Raw genomic sequence first — 22,271 nt, forward strand, 5'->3', positions numbered from 1 at the left:
AAACCTGATGGAATGCACTGTGGTTTGTGATTGTCTCTCCTTTGTGGATTATGAAATTTCCCCGGCTCAGAGATTGTACTTAAATCAAGATTAAATGCCAAATCTAGAAAAGTGATAGGCATGTAGTAGGCAATCAGTAAATATCTGGTGAATGAAAAAATAAAAAAATTAATAAAAATTGATGGTTTAGAACAGAATGCTGATGTCAAAGTAATCCATCAGAAGGAGGGTAAGCAGGTTTTAGTATCAGGAGTCTTAGAGAATGAGGTCATTTAAAAAAAATTCCTTTTGATAAAACAAAATTCCCTTGGTTATTTCTAAGTTTACACTTAAGACACATTCCCTCTCAGACTGGAATCTTCTCAGTAACTATTCCTGGAAAAGATTAATAGAGGTGAAAGAGACAGAGTTGAAATCTTACTCAGAGTTTGAAAACCACCTTTTAGTATTTAAAAAGGCATTAATCATGATCATTTAGCAATAGAAAGGAATGTTCACAGAATACATAGAATACATGTTTGCTAAGGCAAGAAGTCACAGAAAAGGAGGCTTACATGCCCAGGGCTGAAGACAACAATTTTTTTTTTTTTTCTTCTTTAACAAATTAAAGCTGCTGAGAAAGAACAACTGACCAGAGGGAAACATTACTGCACAATCTATAAAATACTGCCTAGGTCAGCAGAACCTCAGCTTTTTTTTTTTTTTTTTTTTTTGTCTTTTCTTTTTTTGTGGCAATGGTTGTTGAGAAACTCGTTTCTTGCAAGCCTGTCTTAGATGTCATGTTTAGAAGTTACTCAACACCAAGGATTTGGAAAGTACTTTTATTTCCTTTACTAGTTGATGATGGGAATGAGTTAAAAATATGTTCAGTAAATCCCTGTTTTGTAAAAAAAAAAAAAAAAAATTATGTGGCTATCCTTTAATGTCAGTGCTCTTTTAATTTATTCATTCATGCTGGATCTTCTGGTTTTCCCTTTGCTTTGAGATTCTGAGATTTCTCAGCAAGTTACCATGCCTCAAAGATTTCTAAAGCCATTTTTTTTTAAAGCCCCAAGAATGCAGTTTTTAAATAAAGTGTCTTAGCTGTGTAGAATCAGAGTTTTAAAGTCCCACATGGAATATCTTCGTACATTTATGTAAAATTTATAGGCAAGAATTTTAGCTTAAGACTGAGCTTCAACTGGACTTGTGGGGATCCTGGCCTCCCTCTGTCCCAAGCTCTTCCAAGCTTGCTTTCTACTTTTCAGATCAGTGGGGAAGCCTGTATTTTCTGTGCTGTTTAAAAATGCTACCACCATAAACAGGATCATTTTTGTTTTGCTTTGTTCTGTCCTTCAACTATTTGTCACAGTAACTGGGTCCTGGGTCACCTGTGCATCTGGCTGTTTTGAGCAAGAGAACACCTTCCAAGGCAGATGACTGGGTTAAGGACCAAGACTTTGGACCCCAGAGGAAAGAAAGAATAGCAACCAGGCTCACATTAGAATTAAACCTGTGACCTGAGACCACATCATACCATTTCACTCAGAGACTTCAAGGAATTTCCATGCTTTCTGCACGTTAATCCTAGGCAGTATCATGGCTTGTTTTGTTATCAAATGGTTCAATCCAAGAAAGCCCTGTTTTCTTCTTGCTATTTGAAATCTTAATGAAAATCTCATATATGAAGATTTGTTTTTCTTTGAGCAAGTACTACTGTCCCCAATCCAAAAGTTCCAAAGTAAACTAATTCAGGAAAAGTTAGACCAGATTCTATAATCTTCTCTAGACTAAAGAACAAAGCTGAACCGTAAAATCAGAAAGTGGATAAGAAAAGACAGATCACATTTAGACAAAGACATGGTTACTTTTTTATTTGAAGGAAAAAAAAAAAGTATGTTTTAATAAATACTGCGGAAACATTGACCAAACAAACATACAAAGTGACTTCAACATTAAAAAAAAATGCAACGCAAGTTCTGCCTTATAGCAGTTATAACTTATTTTCTTTTTACAATATTTAAATACAGAAAGCACTTGCCAGCTATTTTGTAATACTGCCCAAAGCATAATGCTGCACCAATCAAAGCATATTATGTTGGTAAAATGTCTGTATTTCATGGGAAATGACTGGAATGGTATTTTCTTGCAGAGACAAAACAAAGTGCTTGTAAGACATAGAACTGAGTGTTGTAATTACCTTAATCTCCTCTCCTGCCACAACTTAATGGGAGCACAGCTTCAACACTTCAAAAATGAAGCATTATCATTGGAAGGAAAGCTTGTTTTCAACAAGCGCCAACAATAAACGGGTTCCATCAGGTTTATTTTCTGAAAGAATCTCTAAAAGGAACTGGTCAAAAAATATCTGTAAACTGGTTTAAATGCTTATTATTCTATGAAACAACAATCAAGTTTTGAATATGGACCCTGGCTGAATGTGGTTAAGTGAGGTTCAGCAATCACGCTCTAGAAATGGCCTAGTGTTACGTCAGGACTGACATTATATAATTTTCTACTAGGGATTCTCTAAAGCTTGGGTAAGGGGGTCCTTCTCAAATTGAGGTTCATTTAAAGAAAGTGAAAGAAACTGCAGATCATTAGATGCTGCCAGTTTTGGAGCTTCATCCCCAAATTGTCCTTTTGCTTTGTATATTTGGTAACTTGTTCCAGACAGCTTTACTCACAAACTGTGCTTTCTGTTACTATTCCTTCATTACCTCTCCTGGTGAAAATAGTACCTACATTTTCCCTCTTGGATCATTCTATGACATCAAACCAAGACAACTTTTATTTGACTTTGCATTTTTATCAACGATGGCAAAAAACAAAACAAAACAAAATCACACACCCTCTTTTCTAAACAGCACACAAAAATATTACATTGAGCAATTTACCACTTGTTAATGACAATCACAATGATGAACAGAACATCCGACTGAATAAAAAACACTTTTTTCTATTTGATCTATGCGATCTGTGCAGTGCTGGTCTACACATCTTGCAAGGCTGCAAAAGCCTTTCTTTAGAACCATCTCGCTCAGCGGCGATCTTCAGGAAGGCAAGATTTCAAAGCCTCATGAAGTTTTCCTCTGGAATCCCACGGGTTCCGATACAATTTCCATTTTAATGATGAGCTAGGAGGAAATTAGATCACATCCTCTAGAAAACTAAACGCTAAGGTCACAGTGCCAGTTCCCCAACGAGGACGGTATATTAATATATACTTTTGTAAAGGAGATTAAAACATTTTAAAAATTAAATCAAAGTAGAGATCCATGAACAGATTGGAACAACAACAACAAAAAAGCCAAACAAAACAACAAAACAAAACAAAAAAAACCGCAAGCACCATTCAGAGTGTGATTTTTTCTTCTTGGAGGTACTCGCATTTCTCCTCATCTACCTCTAGCACATTTGAATCTCACTTTTTTGGCATATTTTTCAAGTCACACTTCAAAACTCTTCAATGTTTTCACTTCTCAACACTCGGTCTACATGCCGAACCTAAGGACAGGATTCCAAAAAGACAGGCACCCTTTCAGGGGCCTCTAGCCTGTGGGACACGTGACTTTGGCTGTGCACTTCACTGGACTTCAGCTTTTTGTTTTGCTCGTGTTGTTTTTTTTACACTAGATTCCTTTGTCCTCCTTAAAGGTAACGCAAGTTTCACATCACACTGCAGCTCTTCGCTTTGTCCTTTCGTAAGTCCGTAGCAACTGCTGAGAGTTCTGGTCTGCTAGGCATGTGTGAAATCCGCTTTGTGGCCCTCTGTGATTTGTTCCGCTTAACGTTTTTATTTGTCTTATTTACACATGCCAAGGTGGCAACGTGAAAAATGTCTCTGACGCTGTTTTCTGACTGTAAAGCTGAGCATTCAATGTAAGTAGCTGCTCCAATCTGTTTGGCCATATTTGCCCCCTGGGAAGTAAAAGAAGGGATTTTAATCAGCAGTATGACTTTGGAGGAAACTTACAAAGTATCTTCTAATAACACAAAACAATTCGGCATTGTCAAACATTTTCTAATACGTCAACACTATTTTCCAAATGTCATTACAAAAAAAAAATGCTTTTTTAAAAAACTGAACTGCTTTATTACTTCATAAGTATTTGCAGTCAAGATCCAGTTCTGAGATACTCAATTGTCGGTACTCAATAGATACTGCTATGGCTTCCCATGGAGGCTGAAGGCCGATCCAGCATCACTGGGTCATTAATAGATGAGGGCCCTGAGCATCAAATATTTAATGTGAGGTGAAGTAGGAGAGGAGTTAAGGGTACAAGTCATCCTCCAAGTGTAGTTAAGAGTCATTGGTTCATAGGTTCTTCCAGGGTCACAGAAAAGCATAAAATCTTACTACTGAAACAAGCAGCCCAAGATCATGAACACAGACTCTGCACTTGCCACACATCTCCGGCAGGGGCAATATGGCCCCTCATGAGGACTTACTTTCCTTTCTATAACTTCTTGACTATAAGTGGCAGCTGAAGGTAGTCAACAGGTTGAACAAAACACAAGGACAATGATTAGAGTTTAAAAGCAATTTTAAATAAATTTGTTTGTGTCCTTGAGTAAGTTGAGAAAAGGATTAATAGTATTATGACATCAGTTATTTTATGAAACATGAAATAGCTCATTTCTAAATGTGGATGATTCTAGCAGTATTTACAATAGTAAGCATGTAAATGATTTCTTTAAAGAACTACATTTTGGTTTATTAGAAACGCACAATGAAGAAGATAAGAATATTTTTTCCCCATACTTTTGTGGTACTGAAGATCAAACCCAGGGCTGTGCTCATACTAGGCAAGTGCTCTACCAGTGCATCTACAGTCCTAGATGGCAGTATTTTAAGTGATGAGTACTAACTATCTTTCTAGCTATTTCAACACAAACTCTCTTTAGAATCTGATTACGGGCTTTAGAGAATGAACTTTTGGAACTGGTTCAGGGTTTCATGGGAAACTCCTGCAGAAATGAAGAATCTCTAAAAGACTATTTTATGGAGTGGTCTACTTTACTTGCAACTGCCTATCAGTATTCTATTGGGCTTCTGGGTGTAAAAAAAGAATACCTCTCTCTTTTTAAAAAGAGTACCTCTCTCTTTTTTAAAATTGTTTCAATTTCTTCTACTTAGTTATACATGACAGTAGAATGCTTTTATGCACTTTGACATCAAATATAAATGGGGTATAATTTCTCAACCTTCTAATTGTACAGGTTGTAGGATGGCATCAGTCATGCAGTCATATATGTACATAAGGTAACAGTCTGTTTCATTCTATTATCCTTCCTACCCCCTCTACCCTCCCCTCCCATCACTCCCCTCTACCTAATCTAAAGTTAACTCCATTCTTCCCTAGCACCCCCACAACTCGTTATTGTGAATCGGCTTCGACATACACATGAGCCACTGTGGGACCTCACATCTAAACCATATCATAGACTCTTGTTCCACCACATCTTCTTGTGTCTTCAGGCTTTCCCTTGTACTCTCTCTTCCTCATCAAGAATAAAGGTTCACAAATCTGTGACACCTTGAAAACATTAAAACTCTCTCCTTTAATCTGATGTCACCTTGAGGTACTATCCTGTTTCTCTCCTCTCCTTCACAAACTATTTGAATGAATTATTTGGACTCATTGAACCCACATTTTTATCTCCCACTAATTCCCCAGTCCGCCTCCACCTGCCTCACTACCCTGTCCTGTATTCATTCTTCTCAGAATTGTGCATCCATCATCATAATCTAATCTTAGAACATGTTCAACATCCCTCAGTAAAAAAAGGAAAACTTGTACTTCTGAGAAGTCAAACCTCATCTCCCTTCTCCCTAGCTATAGTCAACCATTAATCCATTTTCTTTTTTTTTTTATAGTTAAAAACTTCAGTTTGCCTCTTAGTTTCGCTGATTTTTAATTTTTTTTTTTTTTTTTTAGTTGTAGATGGACACAATACCTTTATTTATTTCTATGTGGTGCTGAGGATCGAACCCAATGCCTCACCTGTGCCAGGCAAGCACACAACCACTGAGCTACAATCCCAGCCCCCATTAATCTACTTTCTAACTCAATAGATTGGCCCATACTAGACATTACATATCAATGACTTTGTTCACTTAGAATGCTTTCAAGGATCCCTCATGTTAAAGCATGTGTAAGTACTTCATTCCTTTGTTGATGTAGTTGTTCTAATTGGTTATACATGACAGTAGAATGCATTTTGACACACTGTACACAAATGGAGCATAACTTCTCATTCCTCTGGCTGTACATGGTGCTGAGTCACATCCGTAGTGTAATCATACATGTATGTAGGGGAATAATTTCTGTCTCATTCTACAGTCCTTCCCATCCCCACCACCCTACCCGTTCCCCTCACTCTCCTCTGCACAGTCCAAAGTTAAGAGTACCTCTCTTCAAGAGAACTATTGATTTTGACTACATTCTCTCTAAAACTACTGAACTTAAAACCCAAGGGGATTGCAGACAGACACACAAGGGTAGCATATGATCAACCATTTATGTACTCAGATATCATGTAATTATCTTACTGAATGACAGGGCACTTCACATTCCACAGTTGACCACTGGCTGAGTCTTTAAAAAAACAGCTATATTTTACTTATTATGAGTGATACTCCATTTCTTTCACTCTTTTTAAAATCTACTTTTACACACTGACAACATACATACCTGGTCATATGACACTGGGGTCTGCCTGTGATTTGAGAGCTCTACCAGTGTACTAACATCTGTCCGCAGATCAGACTTGCAACCAACCAAAAGCATTTTAGTATTGGGACAGAACTCTTGGATTTCACCTTTCCACTGTGAGGGGGAAAAACAAAAGATAGAAAATTAGCAGAGCACCACTATTCACAGAATGAGAACCATTTTTCTACTGGCAGACATTGGAAATGGGACTTTCAAAAGGACATTAAAATGAATGTTACTTCAGATAAAGAAGCAAACTTGCATTTATTTCCTAAGCAGATATTAAGTTTCACTACTCTTTAAAGTGGATCCATTAGAGAATGTCTATGCATATTATTATCCATTCCCTCTCTGTAACTCATGTGCTCCTGTAGTAAGAGGTTTATTAGGTATTGTCAGAAGGTAGCCTCAACAATTTCTTAATCTGGAGGTAGCTCTGAAAGATAAAAGTGCCTTAAGAATAACTACAATGAGTGACTATGTCCTCAGATATGTTGAGCAGGTAGCTTCTAGGTAGAAGGTTAGAAATCAGGCAGAGGTGTGCACTCACTGGCTAGTCAGGGAAGACTGACACATGCCACATGCGTCAGGGCTCTGTCCTAGGACCTGTGCTGGAATTAGTAAAACAGAACCCGCTGTCTTGAAGGAGCTTCCATTCACGTGACTGAATGAAGAGACAACGGCAAGTACAATCAACCATTTCTTGGGTTATCAGCAAGGTCTAGCAGCTCATTTGCCTTTGAGTTAGTTTTTAAGGTACACAAACTGTAAATATTTTAATATAGTCCACTTTGACTAGTAGTTTCATGACCTAACCAAAAATTATTAGAACCTCCAGAAATGTCTGGCAGGGAATGCTAACTGTGCTCTTTAAAAACAAGCAGATGGTTTTGTGGTTTCATTTCCTGGGGCTTTTGCTCTTGGCCATCAGGAGGGGAGTCAGGGGTTCCAAGTATCCACAAGATATCTCTGGCTCTCAGAGACCCAGGAGTGAAAGGGGCTGAGGCTCTTCCAAACCACATTCACAAATCTGTCCTATGCGCTCTAAGAAGGATTTTGGTGATGACAAAGATTGCCTAAGACATAGCTGTTTCTCCCAGAAAGGAATTCATAGAACAGCAGGGCTGGTGAAGTCATGCACGTGACACTAGACAAGAGGGACATCCTGCAAGAGTAACTCAAGAGACCACCAGGAGGCAACCCCAGGTCTAGAGGTGTGCTTTGGGCAGTGAACTCTAGTTAAACACCCAATTTGTACTCTGGTGTCTTCCTTCCCAGGATTTCTTTCCAGAAATTGTTTAAGAGCATCTACTATCACTAGGTAGCACTGGAGTCAGAACCGGAGATGAACTGAAAACAAGAATAAGAAATTTTTCCTGCTTTAAGTCAAGCTAACCTCTTCAGTTAATTGAGATGAACCATAGCAGGGGTTATCTAAGTCTCAAACCTAACACAAATGTAAAATATACTCAGTAGAATTGCTAAGGCCAAAGTCAGTGTTCATTTGGTCTTAGAAGACAAAAGCAAAAAAAAAAAAAAAAAGCCAGGAGAGAAAGGCTGTTCATCATAAATTATGCATAACCTGATAATACATCAAGTAAAAACCCAGTAAATAAGCAACCTCTTTTATCTACAGACAGAACCAGACATGCCGTTATGTTGATCTTCAGCTGTGTAATGACTCTGGCCTCCCTCTTCATGTCTAGCGATTGTTTACAAGCATTAAAGACAGGAAAGGTGTATTCCTGCCTGAATCTGACAAAACATCAGCCCTATTTGTGTTTGATATATATTACTCAAAATCAAAAGGAGTTAAGTTTAAAAACAACAACAAAAAAACCCCTTTGATCTGTTCAGAAGGTCACATTTCCTTGAGTTGTTTGCAATGTATAGTAAAGATAGAAGGATGATTAATTTTAAACTCTAATTTTTTTTAATGGCACAGAAGCCAAAATCATCAAATACCACAGAGACGTACAAATTAATAAAAGCACAAAAATTTCAAATCCCACTAAAGGTAAAAAACAAAAGAACCCAACCAAAACAAAACAAAAAATAAACTCCAGCCCTCTGTAGGTGTTTGTCCTCCTCTACCCCCACTTCCATGCTCACTTTGATTGGGACACATGGTGATCACTTGGTTGATCCCAGTTTGCTCTTGACAGCCTGTGTCCAAGCCACAATGCATGAAGAGAGGGATGCTCCAGCAAGAGTCTGACCCTGAATCTCCACAACACTCAGTCCAGGGTTGAGAAAATAGCTCATGGCTAATCAATGCTGCCCTACTGACACACATGTGCCTCTGCACCTACCTGAGGGCTGAGTTCCAGGCTGCGGAGGCCAAGGGACATCTCTTCCTTCCACTGGCCTCCCTAGGACCTGTGGCCCATCCTCAATTGGTCCCTTTCCTTTTGACCTCCCCCTGGTCCCTTTGGTATGCAGCTGCCTCAAGTTCCTATTCCACTACAGAACCCACCTTATCTTTGCCTCCAGAAACTGGGAAATGTGATAATGTGCAATGTGCTTACAACTACTGTCTTGATTAGTGTCTGACACACCTGATCATCACTACACTGTTCCTTGTCTGGAGACGTACCTCTGTTTCTCTTATATCAGTTCCATTTCTGTTTCTAATAAATAACATCATGACTGAAACAGAGCTTCTTTATTAAAATATCTACTATTAGATTCAGTTTAATAGTTAAGCTGAGGTCAAATATAAATCTATAAACTAAGGCTTAATCTGTCTGGTAAATGAAAGGACAGAAAGTAGGCAGGAAGCAAGGAAGGAAGGAGGACAGGCATGAATGATAGTACTCAGACACAACTATTTTGAGCTGCATCATTTCCCCTAAACAAAACAAAACAAAACTAACATGGAAGCTTTTAAAGGGTATTTTGTCTCAGAGCTTTGAGAAAAATATTTCAAGCAGATTCATCATCAAAATGGTGATGCATGTGTGTGGGAATCCTATTTGGTGTGTCTTTTCTGGTGTTTAAATTACAAAATATAAGGCAGGGAACTAATTAGAGTCTTGGAGCTCCCCAGCCAAGCACAGGTTTCTGTCTTACACGTTGCTTAGCACTGAGCTGTGTCACCAACTCCCAGCACTTGCCTTTTTAAGGACACTGTCCAGGGTCTCTGGTCTACTGATGTCAAAGCAAATCAGCACAGCATCCGAATCTGGGTAAGAGAGGGGGCGGACGTTGTCATAGTAAGGAGAACCTGAGAAGAAACAAAGACACACAAGTTTCAGATTAAAGTCCCCTGTGTCCATCATGCATTAACTCTCTGCTTTTAATCTAAATTTCTCAACTGTCACAGTGCAGCCCCACCCCTACTTTCTGGGAAAGAAACGCAAACAAATATACAAAAAACATGTTAGTAATATATTCATTTCTACCAGAAGATGAATGACAACTCACATGTACCTGACCTGAATCAGAGAGCAGGACCAGGATCTTAAAGTGAAATCTATACAGTTCAAAGACAGAAGCTGAAGGCACCTAGGTGAAGTGAGGCAGCACCTGGGGCCAGGTGTCCCCACCTCCACCACCAAAATGGGAGGGAGTCTGGTAGACTTAGGTCTCTGTGCCCCTGATTCGTCACTTATAAAATGACAATGACGACAGCATGTCTACCTGGGATTTAAAAAAACAAACCCAGGCAGTGCCTGGTATTTAGTAAAGGATCAGGAACTGACTAGGATTACTGTGGTAGTGGATGTCACTCTTGTTAAAATCTGAGTGGTAGCAAGCACCCTAAACAGAGCTGCTTACTGGAAAGAAGACCAAAACTCAAGATCTGCCTGATATTCAAACAGGGGAGAGGGAGGAAGAGGGTAGGTTCAACCATGCAAAGAGAATCACAGTAAACCACATCAGTGGCCCCTTATCTTTAAGATATAAGTTTGGTTAGGCCTTTGACCTTTGAGCTTACTTACTTAAACTTATTCCCAGGCCCTCTATAGGCTTTCTTCCTGTTATAACAAGGAATGCAGTAAATGCCATGCTGGATCACGTCATTTTTCCACACAGATTCACCTCCAAGAGTGACTATGAGGCATAATACAAGGATCCTGGCTTGAGTTAAATCCAGGGTACACTAAAAGTTCACACCACCAGACAGTTAATTTAACCACAGAACTCTCTAGTCGTTTTAAGTTTCTTTTACTCCTTTAAGAATTCCAAAGGATGGGTAATTAAATGAGGCCAGTAATTACAAAGTAGTGTGGCTATAAAATTAAATACAGCTTGCCAATTGCTACTTTTTTAAGAAATTGCTTTTAGTATACTGACATTTCACAAATCTTACATGAAAACCATCTTACCAGGCAAACACATATACACATACATATTTCAGAGAAAAGAAAACTGAAAGCACCAAAGTCTTTTTAAACTATTTGATTTTGACATCATTTTCCATTTCTAGAAGAAAAACATGACATGTTGTCCTCTGATAAGTCAAAACCTCAACAAAGACCGGAGAAGAGAAAGAAGCTTTAAAATCATCTTTTATACTTCTATCAAAATGAAAAATTTCAGAAGTTTGTTCTTGATACCTAGAAGTTACTGTGTTAGGACACTTCATTTCATGTCCAAAATGTCTGAGTCCTGGGCATTCACTATGGACCCCAGGCAAAACTGACTTTAGGGATGGAGAGTAGTAACTTCAAACCTGGTGTGTCTGCTACCAAGGAAGAGTGTCCCAGGAATCAGGAAGAAAAGTGAGAATAAGCCAGAATGGTTCTGGAGCCTCAGCAGCTGGTGTAGCTGAGTCTGACAACTGAAACATATTTCCTCAAAGCTTACAGGGTGTAAGCTTTAAAGTTTAAAAAGTCAAGGCATTAAAGACAGTCACACATCAAAATGAGGCAATCCCTGAAATTGACAACCTGTGCCTGCCACTTAAAAGAAATTTGAGGTCACAGGAATAATTCACAAACAGTTCAACCATTTTTGAGAGGCATCAGAAACAAACTGGCTTAACACTATTTATGGATACATTGGTATCTCTATATTAGTGCTAAAATGCAGATGGTCTCTGTGGCAGCCCTCTTTGCTTCTGTGTCCAATGTCAAACTTTGACACAATTCCTGCTGTAAGCATCAGGGCAGGCATCGCTTTCAAATAGTCAGAAAATTCCAGATCAGAGTGGAAATGCAAACACTGGATGTTTCCATTGCTCTTCAAAGTTAGCAAAAAATGACCAGACCCCAGACTCATAGTCGGAACTGCCGACAAGGCTGTCCAAACCCTAAGCGGATTAGGAATCTCCCCTTTCTTGGAAGTTATTCATATTAACAAAAACAACTCTCTGGATGCTTTCCAGTCTCAAATGGACCTGAACTTGAGGACAATCCTCTCCAGGTGCCTCACTTCTTCAGGAGATGCTGTATGATGTAAGCATACTTCCTCTTAGTCTGGCACCTTAGACTACCCTATATGACATTGTAGACCATCTTTTCCAAATGTAAAAACAAGGAAAGGTGGTGGAAGAAATCCAAAGGGGACAAAAGTAATTTAATTAAAATTGGGACTACCAAGAAAATGCAGTGGAATAGTTTTAATATCCAGGTCACCACATGGCTGCAGAGAATAGCCCACCCTCTGTAGACTGATTCCCCTCCCCCACCACCCATTTTATGGTCACAAAGGAGATCTGGCTTTGTGTTCAGCCAGCCCTCTGTCACAGGCTGGAGACTCTGCTTGCAGAAATCAAGTGAGCCAGCTTCTGTATTTAGTGAGCCTATGCAAAATTTAGACTCTAGCTTGAATTTAAAATGAAACAGATTTCTCAAGCTAAACCAAATTCTCATGGAGTTTGGTTTTTGCTTTTGTTTTTATTTGGTTTAAAAGTCTGAAAATGAAAATACATATGTAGTGTAAAGGTTCATGAGAAATAAACCTCGTTGTTTGTGAATGTGAACAGGTAATTTTTAAGGCTTTTACACAATCTAATTAGCAACTGCACTTTGATCTGGGGCTATTACTTCTGTTAATAAACAGTGCTGCTTTTGGATCAACAAGAGTGTCCAAGAGTACTAATAAAACTGATCCCTGCATTTATTAGTTTAAGCGTAATTTGTCTGACCACCAAGGATAAGACTAACTTGACATTAAAAATAACAAGATAACTTTTCATTTTATTTTTTGGTAAGTTAGGGTCAAACTTTCTTTTGAATAGAGAAAACTATTGCCTCTATTTTTTCCACAGCAACAAAATGGATACAGAATTGTAAAAGAACCATCCTACCAAGAAAGATTTAACAATTCATCAGCTAAAGAGGAACTTCAGGGGAAAAAAATCTTGTGTAGCTTTACAGTGTTTACTCTGAGTTTAACCACTTTGAATTCTCCCCTGTGAAGCCCAAGTTACTGATCAAAGAATGCACAGCAAAGCTGGAGAGGGCCTGGCAGTCCCAGGCCTATGCAGGCTACCTCCCAAGCCAAGAAAAGAGGAAGAGGAATCCCAGGAATGCCCATGTAAGTGAGAAGCACAACAATGAAGCAGACATGACACCCAAGGAAGGAGCCAAAAGTAAGCCAAGAAAGCAGGAAGCATACCTACCCTGACTCATGCATCCCTCCAGAAAAGCTGTCCAACACCATGTGAAGGCAAACAACAAGGTTTCTACAGATTATTTTTTTGAAGATGCACATGAAAAGCTTCCAAGGTACTAACTGTATAAACACAACACACGAAAGAGAGCTGAACGTATTTTACTGTGTATGCAAGTATTAAACTTTAACTGCACTACACAGTGGGTACTGGTGTGCATGCAGTCTGTACTCAAGAACCTAAGAATGCACTACAGTTAAAGTCCAATAAATCTAGGCACTGAGCTTTGCTTGTCAAATAAAACTTTTTCTCAGCATGTGGAATAGGCTTCATGCATATGGAAATTCTCAGATGCAGCATTTCTCTTATACTCTATGAAATTTTAAGCCCACAGCACTGTTCCATGGTCCTCTCTAAGTAACCTACCAGACCATCAAAGGGAAAACTGCAGGAAAATCCATTATTGTTTAAAAAATAACCACATTGCATATACAAAATATATCACCCCCTCCCTAGCAAAAAAATTATAGTTGAAGGGTTTTGTTCTGGTGTGCATTGGAGTATGTGTGTTTTGGGGATTGTTAGTTGCTCAAGTTTGCAAACATCAGCAAAGTCCTAAAAGGCTTTTGAAATTGCAGTTCTACCCATCTTTGTCTTCAAGATCATTAATTTCAGGTGAGAGCAAAATTTCCAGACTAAGAATAGTCACAAAGTGCCTCGCCCAGAAACTAATTCTTCAGACACATACTTACCTGTTGAAGTCACCCTTTTACAGAGATAAAACACACCATATATGTACATAATTAAATGTATATGTCAGAAGATTCATGCCCAAAAGGGAGGCTTTATGGACCTTTGCAAAACCGGTTCAAACACTGGGAGGATTTAGAGGAGTTTAAGAACTGAGAACTCTTCTTGTTGAATATTTCATAACTCTAGCTTCTTAGGTTTGAACCTTAATTTGAAAAGCATCCCTTTTCCCTATTAGAAATTCCTACCAGGAACAGTAAGTTAGGGATACTGCAAGTTTTGGGCAGAGAAACTATATTAACTTCTGGTATTTTTAGTGACTGGCAAGAGCACATCTGTACCAAATAGCAGCTAATGTGAGACTGCATGATATGCCCAATTATTACAAGAGTGCACTTCCTCATGCCATCTCTACCACAGTGAAAACTTCAAATGAGCACCAGTCTCAAGAATGTGAATCAAGCCTGGGCAGAACTTTTATACCTGGCTCAGTATAAGACTTTTTAAAATTCTTTTGCCAACTGTTGACACAACAAATACCATGCCCCAAAATATGCCACAAACGTTCCCAGGAATGATATTTAATTTGTTTCCTCTATAGAATCAGACTTAATGTTCTGAAAACTTGTGGGCACTTACATGATGTTATAAAACTTGACACAATATTTTCTATTTCTGGGGGCAATGAATGCAGTTGGATAAGAAGTCAGGATTAGGATGAAATAAAATTGCTATTTTGGGGCTTTAAATGAAATGTTAGCTTTAAACTCTAATCATGTTGAGAGACTTAAAAATATAGAAGAATCAAAATATTTTACTTGCAGTGGAACCATGGTGAGTCATAGAGTTTAGGGATAAAACTATGTAGGCATAATTTTTTGAAAATTACATTATCATTCAGTAACAGATTGAAGCTTTTATGTTTCATATGATATATGAGAATCAGATTCCTCAGAGTGAAGTCCCATGAGTGAATTCCCCTTTCCACATACTTTGTCATCAGGCTCATTTTTCAAAACCAATGTGCACAACACCTGGTCAAACTCTGGAGGCAACTCACATTCCATGTCAGTAAAATTCCTGTTTTTGCCAAAGGGGACTCTGAGAAATGTGCCAATATGTAGTAATTGAAAAGATATTTCAAGGACACCAGAAAAGGACTGAAGCACTGTTAATTCATTTGGCATAGCCCACCAGGCACCATGAACTAACTGGAGATAGTATTGGTCCTTGGTGTCATATTTACATGCAAAAGAACTGGACTAATGAGGAAACATCTGGTTATTTCAGATGGCATCAGAATGACCAATCTGGACACCTCACTGAAATGCACAAGTTAACAAGAAACCAAACTGGAAAAACACAGCATTAAATGGGGTTTAAAAAAAAAAAATCTAGAGACAGATGAAGACTTAGGAATTCACACCTCCTCCTCTCTTTGGGGAGGTTCCATGCTCTAAATGGATATTGTTGCATGGTAAACAGATCTCCAAATGCAGTATTCTGTATTGGTTATTGGAAAACACCACCCAAGCTATCTGTTTTGCCTTATCCTTCAGAGTGTGAACACCCAATTTAAAAACTGAACCTAGTTTTGAAACCCTAAGCTCTCAGTGATCATTACCACTTAATGAAAAACCTGATTTTCTGCAATTTTATCCTTGATAGTCACACCACCAGCACACACACTTCTGTGGTTTTCTCCAAATTTTTTGCTTTCCCTTTCAAGTTGGAATTCTGAACTTTTGAAATCTTGTTTTCCTTGGTAGCCATACCTGAAATAATGTTTTCAAGTGGTAGGGATGTAAAGACTTCCAAAGAACTGAGTCAGCTTCAAGAGAAGGAAAGGAATTGCGTCTGGCTTCCATGAGCAAGAAGACCTGAGTCAGGGGGCTTGGGCTGGCCCGGCCTTCAACAACCCTTTGGCTCTTGTTGTTACTTAGAAATCCAGCTTTCAGAACTCCAGGTTCGCTCTGAATGTTTCCATGCCCTCCATTTGTCCTGGGAGTTTTCTCAGAAAGATGCCAAGCCAAGAATTCCTTACCCTGTTCTAGCTCCAGTTCACAAACATTTCTTCCCATCTAACCTCCTGACCCCTAATCTGGGTTCCTCGCCTGGTTTCTGACATTACCCTAGAAGAACCTGAGTATTTCTTATTTTATAGTCATCCATTCTTTGACCTTTCTAATTTGTCTCCTCACTCTAACTAGATTGTGAGCATCTTTTGGCAGAAGACGCTCTTTCTCAGGTGGGTACCAACTGCTGGTCCCAATAGCACCAGCTGTGTATGCACAAAGTCAACCAGGTTGACAGGTTTTGTACAAGTCTATAAATTTTGCCCAGATATATCCATTTATAAGTCAAATCACAGAAAGGCAATGGGGGGAGGGGAACCAGTGATCTCTTTTTAAGCCACTTTTCTGGATTAATTATATACTTATCCCTGAAGTTGCTGAGATACTTCCATTCCTGTTAAAAAATATTTCACTGGAGCACCTGTTACCAAGACCCTTCTTCAAACCTGATAAGTTATAAGTGTAATAACAGAGGTAGATTTATGGTTATAGAGGGGGATGTCTTCCAAGTGAAGCCATAAGGTCATTAAGATTTTTCTTTCCTCCCTGTTTCTATAAATGTAAAATTTAAAGAATACCACATTATCTGTTAATAATGCTAAAAAAATAATACAGGAAATGCTAACTTTAGCCCTCAGGGCCTAAAAAGATTCAAAAGAGTATTCATGAAACATAGTTGTGGAGAATTTTAGTAGCTGAATTGAATATTTTAAAACTAATAATATGCCTTAAATAATATGTGCACTAACTTGCCTTGGTTAAAAGCTGGCTCGAATGATTATTACTCCCTAAATCATGTGTGCTGAAATTACACTGCAATCAAACCTCTTAGAAAAAGATATGGTGATCCTTAAATGACTAAGTTTCTATTATTAGTAGGGATCTGGCTTGCTACAAATTGCTTCTGAGCTTGGCAAATGTGGCAGACTTTGAAGCACAAGATACTAGGATTACTTTGGTCTCACTTATCACTTTAAAATGTTGAAACCATTGCCCACCGTTTTGCAAAAACTCATTGGGAGAATCTGAAAATCATACAGAGCACTTCTGCAATGATTAAGAAAAAATGTTTATAATAACGTTTGTTAGGAAAAATGAAAAAAAAAAAAGGACCAAAGATGACCTTTATAAATCTCCCATTTTAGATAATTTCGGTGGAATTTTTATGTTTACTTTTGGGAAGGTTGGAGTGAAACCAACAGGCAAAGTGCCATTTGCGGTTGCTTTAACTGGCATGTGACTGGGGGTGGGGGGGATTCCCTACTTGAAGATGATCTAGAGGATCTATAAAGTCTTGGGAAGCTGATAAGGGAAATACATAGGCAACCAGGTGGAAAAGGGCACTAGGGTTCAAGATCTTGACAATACGGGGCTCCTCATAGGTTGATTACACGAAACGGGGAGATTCCTTCTCCCCACTGCCCCACTGGGCTATATGGACAGAAGGGCAGGACCATGTTTTAATTAGCACTGCATCCAACAGTCTGACAGAGGGCCTGCTTATAGTAGATGGAGAAAAAAAGGAGGGAGAAAGGAAAGAAATATTAGGTCTTAAAAGTACGAAATAAATTATGTCCTTTTTTTCTAGATGCAAAGAGTCATCATGATATCCTACTTTCATTCAATCTTTCCCATGTCCAAGTTGGCAGCGTTTTGTTTATGTATGATCACATAGTTGCTGGGAGAAATGTGATGAGATGCTGTGCAATTATGAAGGCCAGATAAGAGAAAAATTGCTTCTGTCTCCTAAATGGTTGCCTCATTGGTAAGAGGCTGAACAAAATAGAATACCATGCAAAGCACAAAGTTTATACTATTCTATATGTGAGAGGAATGAAATGCACCCAATTTTCCAATAGAAATCCCTTTCACAAAGTTCTGAGAAGAATAAAAAATTGACATTTAGGACTTTACAAACTAGGCTTGGGTCTTTTCTCCAGTTGATAGCAATTGGAAAAACTAAATATATCAAGAGGCATAAGGTACATGCAAATATTTTCACAACTTGAACTAAACAAATGTCTTCAAGGGCCAAAGTTTGACAAAAAAATTAATCCTGTTCAGAAAATTGTGATGTAAACCTTGTGATGAGATGGAGAAATTCTGAAAGTTGAAATGATTAGTTGTTAATGCAATGGTTCCTGCTAGATGCATTTTATTCATGAATGACAAACCACTTTTGATGTGAACAGGTTATTCTTAAAGCAGTGCTTGGTGACTGTTTAACTAACATCTCACCTCACAAAACACCATAATGGACTTCTAAATAATTCTCTTATGTCTCTGTTTCCAAGTGTATAAGTCTAAAGTTCTAAATAAGATTTCACACTGGAAAATTTTGCATTTCAATCCTTTTGGAACTACAGTCTTCAAACCTTTATATTTTGTTAAGTATGGATAGGTTTTTGTTTCATTAAATAAAAATGCAAGTGATTATTTCACTACTGACTTCATTTCAGGTGATTACATTTAACTTGATGAAAGGCAATATTTCTAAAGTTGCCATTCTTAAAGCATAGGTAATTCAGTGGTAATAAATGTCAGGAAACCTCATCTCCTTGGAAACCATGCATATCATTGTTCATCTGCTCATTCATCAGATTTTATTGGGTGACTACTGTGTACAAGGCATTCTGTTATGTGTGTAGACTGCAATGTTTTGTTTAAATGCTTAAAAAATATCTGAAGTGATATTTATCTGCATGCTTGAAGAACAGTTCCAACTATAAACTGTGCCTATTTTGTTTATTTTCTAGTCTTTGAAAAAAAGTGCCTCTTCTCTCCTAAAATAAAGCCAATTTTTCCCTTTGGGCACCTAATCTAAAATCTCTGTTGGTGGTCCTGTGACTCTTGAAGCTCGAGACAGGGATGCATAACCCAGCATTCCTATAAGCCCACCCATTCCTCCTTCCAATCCAAATAAGTCTCATTCCTAAATTCACCAGGAAGCCTGGCTCTGGGCAGAACCTGGCTTGCTTTGTAGGCTGTGAAAACTCCATCACAGGACGCCAGATCCACTGGGACTAAGAGCTGAAGCCAACCAACATCCTGGGAAACAAAAAGACTTGCCTGTCCAGTGTACTAAAGCCAAGAAGTGCACAGCTGGGACAGACCCTGCACATTATCTAGCTCAGTGTCCAGTTTTTACAAACGATGAAAATGAGACCCAGGGAGGTAGAGGATTTATACTCAGAAATCCTGGTAACCAGGAGCTAAATCTAAACACAGCTTTGTATCAAAGACTGGATCAGATCCACTGCCCCACCCCATGCCTAAATAATTCTTATCAAGTATTAGGTCCAAACAGGATTGGGTGGGGGAGAGAGTACTGGTGTTAATTATTGGTACCATATCAGCTGTCCTGACCACTAGGCAAACGATTTCCATGGTATGTCTGGGAATTGGAGCCCATTAGTGCAAAGCTGTGAATAATTCCGATTATAGTAATATTGAAATAAAAAACCACTGGAATTTCGTCCATCAACACCTTTTCGATAGTATCAAGTCTGTGTGGGCAACCCCCAATACACAACACAAAATGCAAGGTCCTGGTTCTGCTGCCCATGACGCAGCTCGAGGAAGAGCCTGACTCTCCACTGGGAAACTAAATCTGCAGCAGTGGGAGCATCTGGCACCCACCGTGAGAGGCGCTCGTGCGAGACTTCTCGCTTGCCTTTGTGCCTGTACTGCCTCTGGCGACCCTGTTGGTGTGGCCCCTTTCTCCTGCTCTCTAATCCCCTACGTCTTTCGGGAGCTACAGAGGTTCAAGCCCAGGGTTGTGGGAAGGCTTACAAAAGCACCTCCACGAAGCCACTCCCAACCGAGCCCGGTTCGACCTCGGGGCCTCCCCGTCTGACAGCAAAACCTGCTTGTTGGCACTTGTGCACTCCTCCTCGCTAGTTTCGCCCAGCATTTGGCTCGATCCACCAGCAGATCAGTTCCCTATGCTCAGAGGCCTTTCCCTTGCCTTGCCTGGTAGTTTTGCTTCCCTTCCCCTTTCAGCAAACAGCAATTCCTTACAGCAGAGCACTGATGACCAGGGCAAGAAGTACTTGGATCCCAGCCCCAGATACTCAGGTGGTGCCCCCGCCCCCACCGACCTTGACCCGCCGTAAAGCCTTAAGGTAGAGAGGGCTGGAAGCCTTCCCATTCGGGGGTATTTGACCCTCTCTGCCACAGCAAGCCAGGTAGGTGGGTGGGCACATGGGAAGGTAATAACCCGACCTTGAACCCCAGACCTTTGAAAATAACCCACCACGGCGCCAATAATTCAAGTAGACTGGAAGGTCAAAGGGGAAGAGTGCTAGCCGCGGCCCCGCGGACTAGCGGAAGGTGATGCAACAGGGGTAGTGAGGGCCTGGCGTGGTGTAGGGGAGCGGCGCGATCACTGGGAGGGGTAAGAGGAGGTTGCGTGCAGGTGGCAGCTGCGGAAGCGCCCGCGGAGCAAGCAAGAGGCCCATCTCCTACCGGGCTCCTGCGCTGCCCTCGCCGCCAGCGCATTCCTAGCAGTAGGCGTCACGGGCGCCGGCAGCCGTTTTGCACGTTACTCTGCTCCAAGCGCGGAATCCGCTTGTAACCGCACCGCTTCGGGGATTTTCTCCCACCTCCCCCACCTCCGCCAGCGCTCCCCGCCTCCCAGCCAAACAGCAGGTCACGTTCAGTAGGGGCGCCCGCCGAGTGCCGGCAGTTCCACCCGGGCGCGCGCACTCTCCCAGCCACCTTGGCAGCCCGGAGGCCACTCGGGCAAGGCCGCGAGGGCAGACCGCGCCGGGCCACCGGGCCAGGGGCCGCCCCAACCTCGGGGTCACCCTGAGGGCACACAGCGCCCTCCTCTCCCGATTGCCACCCCTCTCCCCACATTGTACCCCGCCCCCAAGCAGAAAGGATAAAATTTTCGCCCAACAGGGGCCGTGGGAATCCCTCGCGGGGGCAAAATAAATAGAAGGGCGCAGAGAGCGGGTGGAACTAGCCCGCCGCGCACCCCCCAGCGACTAGAAACCCGCCCCGAGCGCCACGCGGTCCGATGACTCTTACCCGAAGTGTCCCAAAGGCTCAACTCTATTCTTTGTGTGTCGATTTCAAAACTGGCCGTGTAATTCTCAAACACTGTAGGGACGTAATTCTGGACAAACAAAATAGAAGAGGAAGGAAAGGGGGCAAAGAGATTATTTTAAAATACACGACACCATCGAACACTGAAATTATCTCCTCCCCAGCTCCCAGTGGAAAAAAAAGATCCCACGCACACACAATACACACACAAACACAAAATATCATACATCAGACTACACACTAAACACGTGGACTCTGTCCGAAACCCTGTCGGCCCACCCGGTTCTCGGAGACATGCTGACCCAAATCTCCCTCCCTCCGGCTCTGCACATAGAAATGAACAAGTTTCTGGAGCTAAAAACCCAGTGTGCCGGCGCGTCCCAACCCCTGAAAGCTTCTAGTGCACTTTCCCTTTCCGAGCGGTGTGACCGGGGAAAGTGGGAAAGGGTGAGAAGCGAGGGGAAACGCACCTCGAGAAGGAATATCTCATGGGCTGCCCCCCTAAATGCCGGGGCTTGCCTCACTCACCTCGGGGAAGCAGTCCTTGGCGAAGACATGCAGCAGCGCAGTTTTCCCACACTGACTGTCTCCCACCACTACTATCTTGCATTTCACGTTCTGGTTAGGATCCATGATAGATTTACTGGATAGTTTCTGGCTGGCTCTTCTCTCCTTCATTGATGTTGCCTTATTTTCTCTTGAAACAGGAATTTTCTCTTAAGAAGAAAAAAATATATATTTCTCTCTATATAAAAAACATATATAAAAATAAATCGCAAGGCTGGTGGGAACCCCTGAAGCGCAGCGCAGACGAGGAGGAGAACGAGAAGAGCCGGCTCGTTACTCCCCTCCAACAAGTTTTATCTCTGACTCCACACCGCGCCTCCCAAGTCCAATTCCGATCTGACTGCTTTGTTTCACGCTCTCTGCGCGGCTTTATACGCCCAGCCTTCCAATCCTCTTCTTTCTCAATGAGAGAAGGAAACTGATCCGCCTCCTCCCCTTTTATGGAGCCTGGGAGCGAGCGCTGTAGCTTTGCTTGCGGAAAATGTAAGCAGCGCGCCCTCTAGGGTGGCTGTGCAGGATGGATTTCAGAGCAAAGCTCTGGGACACCTAGAAGACCCCAAGTAGGAT

At 40.7% G+C, this 22,271-nt stretch overlaps 1 protein-coding gene across 1 annotated transcript; it reads right to left on the reverse strand.

The window, feature by feature from the left end:
* Positions 1–1,837: 1,837 nt before the first annotated feature.
* Positions 1,838–22,067, reverse strand: Rnd3 (Rho family GTPase 3). Its single transcript, XM_047547132.1, has 5 exons — positions 21,666–22,067; positions 21,120–21,207; positions 9,815–9,924; positions 6,678–6,812; positions 1,838–3,900 (listed from the first exon to the last, which is right to left on the reverse strand). Exons 1-5 carry the CDS (start codon positions 21,813–21,815, stop codon positions 3,649–3,651), a joined length of 735 nt encoding a protein of 244 aa, XP_047403088.1. The 5' UTR covers positions 21,816–22,067; the 3' UTR covers positions 1,838–3,648.
* Positions 22,068–22,271: the final 204 nt, after the last annotated feature.

This window comes from Sciurus carolinensis, chromosome 3, assembly GCF_902686445.1.
Source record: "Sciurus carolinensis chromosome 3, mSciCar1.2, whole genome shotgun sequence".
Classification (NCBI taxonomy): Eukaryota; Metazoa; Chordata; class Mammalia; order Rodentia; family Sciuridae; genus Sciurus; species Sciurus carolinensis.

Excerpts from the sequence above, each read along its gene's own strand:
- Rnd3 (XM_047547132.1), bottom strand. The coding sequence starts at position 21,815 with ATGAAGGAGAGAAGAGCCAGCCAGAAACTATCCAGTAAATCTATCATG. Across the intron at positions 21,208-21,665 it reads CCAAGGACTGCTTCCCCGAG|AATTACGTCCCTACAGTGTT; the intron begins GTGAGTGAGGCA and ends TTGTTTGTCCAG. Across the intron at positions 3,901-6,677 it reads CCCCAGTGTCATATGACCAG|GGGGCAAATATGGCCAAACA; the intron begins GTATGTATGTTG and ends TTTACTTCCCAG.